Source organism: Fulmarus glacialis, unplaced genomic scaffold (genome assembly GCF_000690835.1).
Source record: "Fulmarus glacialis isolate BGI_N327 unplaced genomic scaffold, ASM69083v1 scaffold14990, whole genome shotgun sequence".
In the NCBI taxonomy this organism is placed as follows: domain Eukaryota; kingdom Metazoa; phylum Chordata; class Aves; order Procellariiformes; family Procellariidae; genus Fulmarus; species Fulmarus glacialis.
In genome coordinates, this window is record NW_009187221.1 from 8889 (window position 1) to 18087 (window position 9199).

The following is a 9199-nucleotide window of genomic DNA, read 5'->3' on the forward strand; positions in this document are numbered from 1 at the left end:
CCTCTTTGTCAGCCCTGGCGCTGTTAGATTTTTAAAGTTTTTGTACTGCTTCAAGTTGCTAATTCAACAGAAAGATAATTGGGAGGATGGAGAGGAGGAAGGTGGGAAGCTTTTTTGAGGGTTTGTGGGATACATTAGACCACCAAAAAGTCTGATGAATGACAAAGCTAACATTAGCGAGGGAAGGGAGCAATGAAACCTCTTCAGTAGTAACCTGTTAAATCTGTTTGACCGTCTTGCATGATACACCTTATTTCTTTTAATTATTTGCCTTTTTCAAGTAATTTGTTGTTACCTATATCCTCTGGACATTTTTCCTTTCCTCTACCACATCTTTTTCCCAGATGGTTTCTTTTCTCTCCATTGTTTTACTTTCCCTCAGCTCTAGATAGACCTACCCTCCTCAGCCCTGTTGAGGGAACAGCACTCTGCTACTATCTAGAAGTAAAAGAAGGACGAACAACCAGAAATAATGGAAGAAAAAAGGGTCTAGTAGGTTTCCTGCAGCCTTTGGGGTGAGGCAGAGCCACCTTTACAGTAGGGATCTGCTGTGTGCCTTGGAGGGTATACTCATGCTTGGAAATACTTGTCTGTCTTAGAATCTACAAATCCCTTACTGCAAAGTATGTCTAAGTGTGAATGCACTGGCATATATATTAAATGGTTGGGCTGCATAATGATAACATGCAGTTAAAGGTTGCTTTGCACATTACGTTTAAGCAAGGATTTAATAAAAGCCGGGTTCCTGGAAAGATATGTTAGAAGAGCCTTGTTGCTATGGCACATGAACACAGAAGAAGTGGAGGGCACCAAATTTCCAGTAAGCTCCAGCCTCAGCTAGGTGAAGTTGGTCCCTAGTGACTGCTGGAAGCCTTAGTTTATAAGTGGAGAATAACTTGCATCATGCATTCATTTACTTTTATGGCTGTTACAGCTATTTTAATTATAACACTCACTCAGTAATGTGCTCTTAATAAGCAAAAATGGTCTACTGTGATACTGATAATGACAGGACAAATAGATTTGAAACCTGGGGAGTTATTTGTGGTTAATTGTTAATCTCCCGTTAGAAAACAGAACAACTGGAGGCTGAAATACCAAGTGTAAATTGAGGCTCAATACCAAGAAATAGTGATATGCAAGTAAAAAAATTCTGAAACATTAGGATTTTGCTCTAAATGGAAGAGAGGGAAGTTGCTGCTTTTAGCTTGTAGATGTTAGCATTGACACTGAAGTCCTCTTGTTAAAATTTTGTTACTAGGACATAGGTTTTCCACATCACTGCATCTCCTGCCTAAATTGCTAATGCATACTTTGCCCTTCAGCTATAGCTTAAAATGCAGCAGTCCTGAGGGGGTCTGGTAATGAGTTGATCATGTTATACAGATGTTAACTTTGCCTATTAAAAAAAATGCAGACCTGGTCAGAGCAGAAGTTTGCTGGGATAGCTTAAAAATACGGTCAGGTCGCTCTATTAGAAGGTCAAACAGTTTAACCATGTTGTAACAGATACATTATAATTGGGACTCTTTAACAGTGCTGTGGTGTGACTGGGTGCAAGGAGTGCTTTAGAATGCGTTTGAAACTAGAACGTCTTGCTTCTGTGCCTTTCCCAGGCTAGACTAGTAAAAGGTTAGCCAATTCCTTTTTCCCCCTGTCTTTAAGATCACAGTATTATAAAAGGCCAGTATACTTAAATAATCTCAAAATCTGTTCGTGTTTACTTTGCCAGTTTTTTGGTGTAATGACATCATGAATCAAACCTTGTTGCTGATTCATTTAGTGAGCATAGGTTTCAAAAATAGCAAACACTTAGTAACCAAGTTTGAGTCTTTGACCCAAACTTCAAAAACGGCAGGACTGCATTTGACTTGAAGGGAATTGTCAATATTTCTGCAGACTGGGCAGGAAATGTCAAGTTCTGCATCCAGACAGAATAGATTTTTTCTTTTTTTTTTTTTTTTTTTTTTTTACAGCCTTACCCCATTGCCATTATCTTTGCAATTTAAAACCTAAATTATTATGGAATACATCTTCTACTAACTGATAAATTGCTGTGTTCTGTTGTAGTGGGGGGAAAAAAAAAACCAAACCCCGAAACCAAATCTGTTGACCGAAGTATTCACTAAGACACACTTGGTGTCACACTAAGATTATCCCACTTTCCTGTCAGTGACATTCTATTAGGTTGAAAGAAAAGGAAAATTATTAATGCAACTCTAATAATAGGATGAACCCTATGTTCATGTCATACTGACCTAAAATGTGTTTACATCAGTACAGCTCATGATGTCTTCCAGATCAGAAAAAGCTATAACAATGTAAGCGTAGCTATGCTTATACTATACTGGGTACATATAATCATGAGCAGGAAGGAGAATGGCTGGCATGAGCAGTATTTGCAATGTGCTGGTGAAGTTACATCTGATGTACAGGCTGCTGTCAAAGTCTAAATTTACTATTTTAAAATAGGGGCACGTTTGGTTGAAGCTAAAATAATCTGAAATTTGGCATTTATAATAAGATACAAAGTTGTTGCATGAAACAAAAAAAATTCTATTAGAATATGCAGGTCACCTGTGGTACGTTTGGAGGAGTATGGTATTGTCCCAGAATCTGGAATGGGTTAGTCTGGAAAAATCATGCCAACTCAAATGATTCAGTACCAAAATAATTATTTAGAAAAAAGTTCATTTTCATTTTGAAGCCATGTTTTACTTCAAAGCCATTTCAGCAGCTTTCCTTTCCTTAAATTGCAAACTAGTTGGCATCATTACAGGAAGGTTTCTAGCACAAACAACGTTAGTGTCTGAGAAGTGCTGTTAACATGATAAATGAACACTGCTAGTCTGTAATATAATACAGGCTTGGCATTGTCTTTTGCTTTGTTTTGTGCCATTAGTCATAGAGAAAACATGATTTAAAGAGTTGCATTTTAAAAACCAAGTGTCTTTCTGCAGAGAAATAGAACCCAACGGATGTTTTACTGTGAATTCTTTTTCAGCAACTTTTTCTCCTCTGACTTCAACTTTATGCAGACTTCTTGTGTTCTTGCTTTACTTAGCCGTGAAGACTTCCAGCGGATTCCAGAGCTTGCCATCAATCCACTGGGAGACAGAATTATCAATGCCTTCTTTCCAGAAGGGTGAGTTCCAATGGACTGAATTTGCGAGCAGGCACAAAATTTGTAGTTCGTCAGAAGTTTTGATAGAAGTGAAACGCTGATAATTAAAGCACAGAATTTGAATTTACTAATAATTGAACACCTCAAGCTTGTCATGAAATGTGTGTGGCTACATTGTTTCCTCAGCATGTTTTCATTCTATAACGAGAAACACTTTACAACCTTCCAAGAGTTTTGTGTGCTTTATTCATTGACAGACTCAGGCTTCACGTCACATTTTTTTCACTCTTCTCGCTATGCTGCTGAACACTTCTAAAGAAGGTCAAGCGCATGTATGGACTTTGGCTCTTAAAGCAAACTTGTAGCAATACTATTTCATGCTAAGTAGTATTGCAATTAACTAATTCAGTCTTTTTTTTCACCTTTTAGCCTCTAAGTGTACCGTTGTTATTAGAACAGCTTTTTTAGTTTGTTTTTAGTTTTTGATCACATTTAAAACATAACTTAAGGCACTTCTAACATAAATCCAAAGACATGATCAAATTTGCAGTACTGTCTCTCTTCATTATACCTCTCTAGATTGTTCTATGGAATCTGCTGCTGCTCTTGAACACATTTGTCGTTACTGATTGAAGATTGGATTGTCTAATCAAGTCAGAATATCAGCTAATACCAGGCAGGGTTTCCTGAATAGAAAGCAGGAGTCCTGGAAAGTACTTGCATAGCTGGTTCCCACAGAAGCTCTAGAGAACGGAGGTATTTGTCAGGGAGCAGTGAGCGACGGCTGCCCCACAAGCAGGAGGCAGGGGTGACAGCAAAGCTGGCAGGCACAAGGTACTTGCTGACAAAGGGCAGAGCACCTGAACAAGAAAAGCGGAGCAGGTCCAGTGACTGTTGTCATGTCAGCCAACAGTCCAGTGGTTGCCAGATAAGTTGACGGTGCTGAAGCAAGTCTCGGGTCAACGCAGGGAATCAGAGTCCAGATCAGCAAGATACATTGCCAGAGTCAGGCATAGCTGCAGGATAGCTCAGGCAAGGGCCAAGGGTGAGGGCTTAAGCTTAAGTAGAGTTTGCAGGCAAGGGGAGGGGAGCCCTCAACAACGCTTCTCACAGTTTCTTTTTTTACACATCGTACTTCACAACAGTGTGATCCCAGGTTGCAACTGCACTGTGTCAGAGCTGAGTTTGAGCATAGCAGCCAAACCCTGGGGAGGTGGGAGTGGAAGAGTCTGCATGGTGTTAATGCTTTAGACATTCATACTCTTCTTTACTGAAATAAAGAACTTGTATAAGCTATGCTAAAACTGACCTGCTGAAATGCTTACGCAGAGAGGACCAGGTGAATTTCCGTGGATTCATGAGGACACTAGCCCACTTCCGACCCATAGAAGATAACGAAAAGAGCAAAGACCAGAATGGACCAGAACCACTGAACAGCCGAAGTAACAAGCTCCACTGTAAGAAATGTGAACCCTCCTATAGAAACAATTATTTTTCTTTTTCTGTTTTTTTCTGGGAAGGGAGTGAAGGGGCTTGGGGTCTTCTGTACGGTCATTCCCTGTGGAATGATATCGACTAATACCTGATTTTTTTTTTTTTTTTTTTAAATTAACTTGCGATCTTACCTGTTCAGCATGTCAACAGTTGACCCATTCTTATATTGGAATTTGGTGGAATTGGTTGAATTTTGAGTAATGTGTATGCTTTTCCAAATGTCTCATAACAGAAGTGTTTCAAAATGGTTTGCATCCAAAGTTATTTCAGATTTAGAAGCCACATCCCGTATGTGAACGGGCTTTTCTGCTTCTTTATCCAGTCTTCCATATGATATAGTGCTTTTTCCTCACCTTCAGCTGAGTACTTTCTTGAGTATTTGGATGTCTGCCTACAGTATGAGCAGAATGCTCTTGCTCGCTAATCAAAGTTGGCAACAGTCCTCAGAGCACTTAAAATTTCTGTCATATCTCATCCAGAATATAGTCAAAGAGAATGAATGGTAATGTAAAAATGGTTGGCTCTGAAGTTAAAGGATTGAATGTATCTTAGTGGTAATTATACTTCCACAACTCGGGGCTTTGAAGAAATACCTCTGCAAGCAGAGTACTTCTGAAAGTACTTATACTGAGCACTTAAGATTTTTCACTTCTTGGCAATAACGTTAGTCCTGTATGCGGTAATAACACTTTATGGAACTGAACATGAATTTTATGGTGAATTAAAATTCTAAGCTAATTCTCTTAAAATGATTTATGAATACCTACTATTTTTTTTTTTTTAGATAAATGTATTGTTATGAAGAAAAATAGTGGCACTTGAATTAAGCTGCTCGTTCTTTTCTTCCCTGTAGTTGCTTTTCGGTTATATGATCTAGATAAAGATGACAAGATTTCCAGGGATGAGCTTCTTCAGGTAAATAGCACAGGGCTGCTTTGAATGACTCCATTGTGACCTTCTCTGTGACTTCACGCCCATTTAGAATGTTGTAACTCCCCTTTTCAGTTGTCTCAAAAGAACTCCTGAAGCAATTTGGCGGCTAATTGCTTATCTCTGGTTTAAAGCTTTAGATATGGTATGAGACTTTAATCTCATTTGATAGCCCAGGCTGTTCTGTCAGACTGGGAATGCTAGATTCAAGTTTAAACCAGAGTGTTAGGCTAAGCAGATCCTATTGGAAATTATACCTAAATATCCAACAAATACACTAAGCTCCTAAAAACCACCTTGTCTAACTTTCAAAGATGCTTCTAACAGGGCTTCACAGGGACAATCCTTGAGGTGGATTAGGTTGTTTGCCTCATCTTCTGTGCATCCTCTCAATAGAATAAAACTTCTTGAAATTGCAGCAAAGGTAATAAAAGTTCATCAGTGCTGCATATATATGAAACTAGGCTTGAGCTAGGAGTAATTACATACTACTAATCCTGGGAAGTAGACATGACAATTTGTGGTTCCTGATGTAGGACAAGGATTGCTTTTGACTGAAACTGCCCTCTTCTATTTGCACAGAAAATGCTTTACTAACTGTAGAGAGTAATGGCAGTTATCATTTGACCATATACTTAACAAGATTCCTGTAGGCAACTGTCTCAAACAGCAGATATTCAGTCAAATGTTGGTATGTTTTGTGGGAAAAAAATAGACAAAAGCATTGGAACAAAACATACTCATTCCTAGTTCCAAAAGCTTTCTCATACTTCTACCTCTTCCTGCTGCCTAGTGAAAAAGCAGGATTCTTTGTCAAAGGTGGCTACAAAAGGAAGCGTCTTTCCTGAAAGCCTTGATGTACAAAGGACAAATAAAAGTCTGTTTAGAAATTACAACCATGGAAATCCTCCAGGGTTGTTCTTGTATAGTGTTATCTTGACAGTATACACAAGAAAAACAGCACTAAGAATACCTCTGTTCCTATGTCAATAATGTTTTTTTTCTTATTTAAGAAAAAAAAAAAATCTGGGGAATTCTGTATGTTACAGGTATTACGGATGATGGTTGGTGTAAACATTTCAGATGAGCAGCTGGGCAGCATTGCTGACAGGACAATCCAGGAAGCTGATCAAGATGGGGATAGTGCCATCTCCTTTGCAGAGTTTGTAAAGGTTGGTAAACAACACTTTTAACAACTAAATGAAACTGCTTAGTAATGGGCAAGTCATTCAGACTTAAATGCAAATGGAAACAGAGGAAGTCATTCAAATAGTCCTGCCTGCCTGCATTTGGGCAAAGCAAGCCTTCTGCTAGCTCTTTTTCTTCCCTTCTTTATCAGGACTTTTTTTTTTTAATACTGTCAGGGTACTAATAATTAGTCCATGTTTCTTCATACTCTTACAAAAAGCTACAGCACTGAATATACTGCAGAATTTTCACTTTTTTCTTTTGCAACCACTTCTTTCTACGCAAGTAGCCTGACTAGCACAGTTACAACAGAGTAATTCTGCTATAATTGTGCTGATCAGTTTTCACTTGTAGATTTTAGTAACACAACTAATATCAGTATTCAAGTTCCTAACTCTGGTCCTTTGAATTACATCTTTTGTTAGTCAGAAATAGGTAATAGTAAGGAGCCATTATATAGTCAGTGGAGAAAGTTGTCCTATAGCAGAACAGTTTCAACTACCTAATGGGATGGTATTGACAAGAAGAACCAGACTCATCTTGGAGGTGAACAAAGATAGGACAAGAGGCAACAGAAACAAGTTGCAACATGGGAAATTCTGGTTAGCTATAAGGAAAACTTCTTACCAAGAGGATGATCATAGGTGCTGAAGATGTAGAACCTCCTTCCTTGGAGATATTTAAAACTTAACTGGACAAAGCCCTGATCTAGCTGGCCCTGCTTTAAGCAGGAGTTGAGGGAGTTGGACTAGAAGACTTCCAGACGTCTCTTCAGTGTTCCAAGATCAGAGTAATTTAAGTCAACTGCCTGAAGCAGCCTGGGGCAGACTAATGTCTTCGTACCTCAGTGTTAATAGCAATTCAGTGAATGAAGTTGCCACTGCAGTTTTACAATTATCTGCATTAGTAATGCTGTGGTCTTGATTTTTAGCTCTTCGATGACTGCTCATGCCCCTTCCTCTACCCTGTTCTCCTTTCTGTTTCCTGGCCATGCATTCCCACACAGTCTAATTTTGGGAATCCAAGCCTTTCTGGGCTGTTGGCAGACTGAAACTGCGTTAGTTACATTTTGGTTGACAGCCTTCTTCCAGCTTTAACAGCTGAAGTTTCTTTCCTTGGAAGAACCTTAGTCCAGAATGAAAAATAGCAGTCTCTAGATGAAAGACTGGCATGCCAAATTGAAGACGTCCCATGTTCCTGCCCATTTCCTCTATACTAGAGTAAGAAACCTTGTAGGAGAGAAGTATGTACAGTAACTTAAGTAGCTTTTTCTGAATTTTATTGCAGGTTTTGGAGAAGGTGGATGTAGAGCAGAAAATGAGTATTCGATTTCTTCACTGATGGATGGAGAACCTATTCCTTTCTACCCCTACTATATAATGAATAGAACTTCATTTTCTCCTTAGCACCTTCCCCCAGAGCATTGCTACTGGTGCATATACAATACATCTCCAACCCCTCCCTGATTTGTTCTACCAATGTGAACATTCCCTGTGCATCAGGAACAAAGGGAAATGGCTGCCATGCAACTTGGAAAGGAGCATTTTATTTTTTATTTGAAATCTTTTCTGTCCATTTTTTTACCCTTTCTCCCTTGTCTCCTTCTGCACTACTGTTTCAGCAAAAATGTCTCTCCTTACGTACTGCTGTTTAATCTACAAACTGATTCTTCTGAGCTCTGAATCTGAGAATGGAAATACAGGAACACGCCACAGAAGTGCCCTCTGAAACACTTTGGAGACAAGCATCTACTCAAATACTAGGTGCAGTGGTAATGATTCACTTTTGCTTCCAGTAGCAACACCACATTTTCTTTTTCCCCCCTCTTTTGGCTCTTTACATGCAGATTTGTTTCTTCCCTGCTTCCGAATCTGCCTTTTACTTGAGGACTTCTTAATTTCTATGGCTTCATTGTACAACTAGCACTGAATGCATGATGATAGCCTAGAGTACTTTGAAGTACTGTGAATAGATTCTATTCTTTGCGGGATGAATTCACAGGGACAATAAGAGAATCTGTGGTGGAGACAGGCTGTGGTGTCCTCAAAAGGAATAGGAATTCTGCACTAAGTCACTTAAATTGTTCCAGTAGCAGATGCAGAAACTTGTTTCTTTCCTTTGAGTAGCTTGCAGGCTTGACAGCCAATGGACCATGAAGTGCCCTCTCCAGGTTGCTTTGCTCTAGGATCCCTCCATTCATCAAGGTGGTTTTGCCTCTGAAAGTGTAAACTTATTTACCAGTGTACATAATGCAAGAAAACTAGTCATGCCAAAATCTGGATTTTTTTTTTTTTTTCAGTTCTGTCACTGCCCCTTAATAATAGTGTCATGAAACATAGTACTGATATTTTTTTTTGTCTTTTAAATCATAGTGGCCTGGATAATCAGTAATTATCCATAATTTACATTTTCCAGTATGGAAGTCCTGGTCTGTTAGATTTGTGTCAAGGGTGGTAGCTGTTT

At 39.0% G+C, this 9199-nt stretch overlaps 1 protein-coding gene across 1 annotated transcript in view; it reads left to right on the plus strand.

Annotated features, from left to right (window-relative positions):
• Positions 1 to 8602, plus strand: part of CHP1 (calcineurin-like EF-hand protein 1) — a gene marked incomplete at its 5' end in the record, with an annotated part of 16293 nt that extends 7691 nt beyond the window's left edge. Inside the window, 5 exons of the mRNA XM_009574419.1 lie at positions 3065 to 3145; positions 4454 to 4581; positions 5472 to 5533; positions 6598 to 6720; positions 8024 to 8602. Of these exons, the coding sequence (XP_009572714.1) occupies positions 3065 to 3145; positions 4454 to 4581; positions 5472 to 5533; positions 6598 to 6720; positions 8024 to 8077 (448 nt within the window). The remainder of the gene's footprint in view (positions 1 to 3064; positions 3146 to 4453; positions 4582 to 5471; positions 5534 to 6597; positions 6721 to 8023) is intronic.
• Positions 8603 to 9199: the final 597 nt, after the last annotated feature.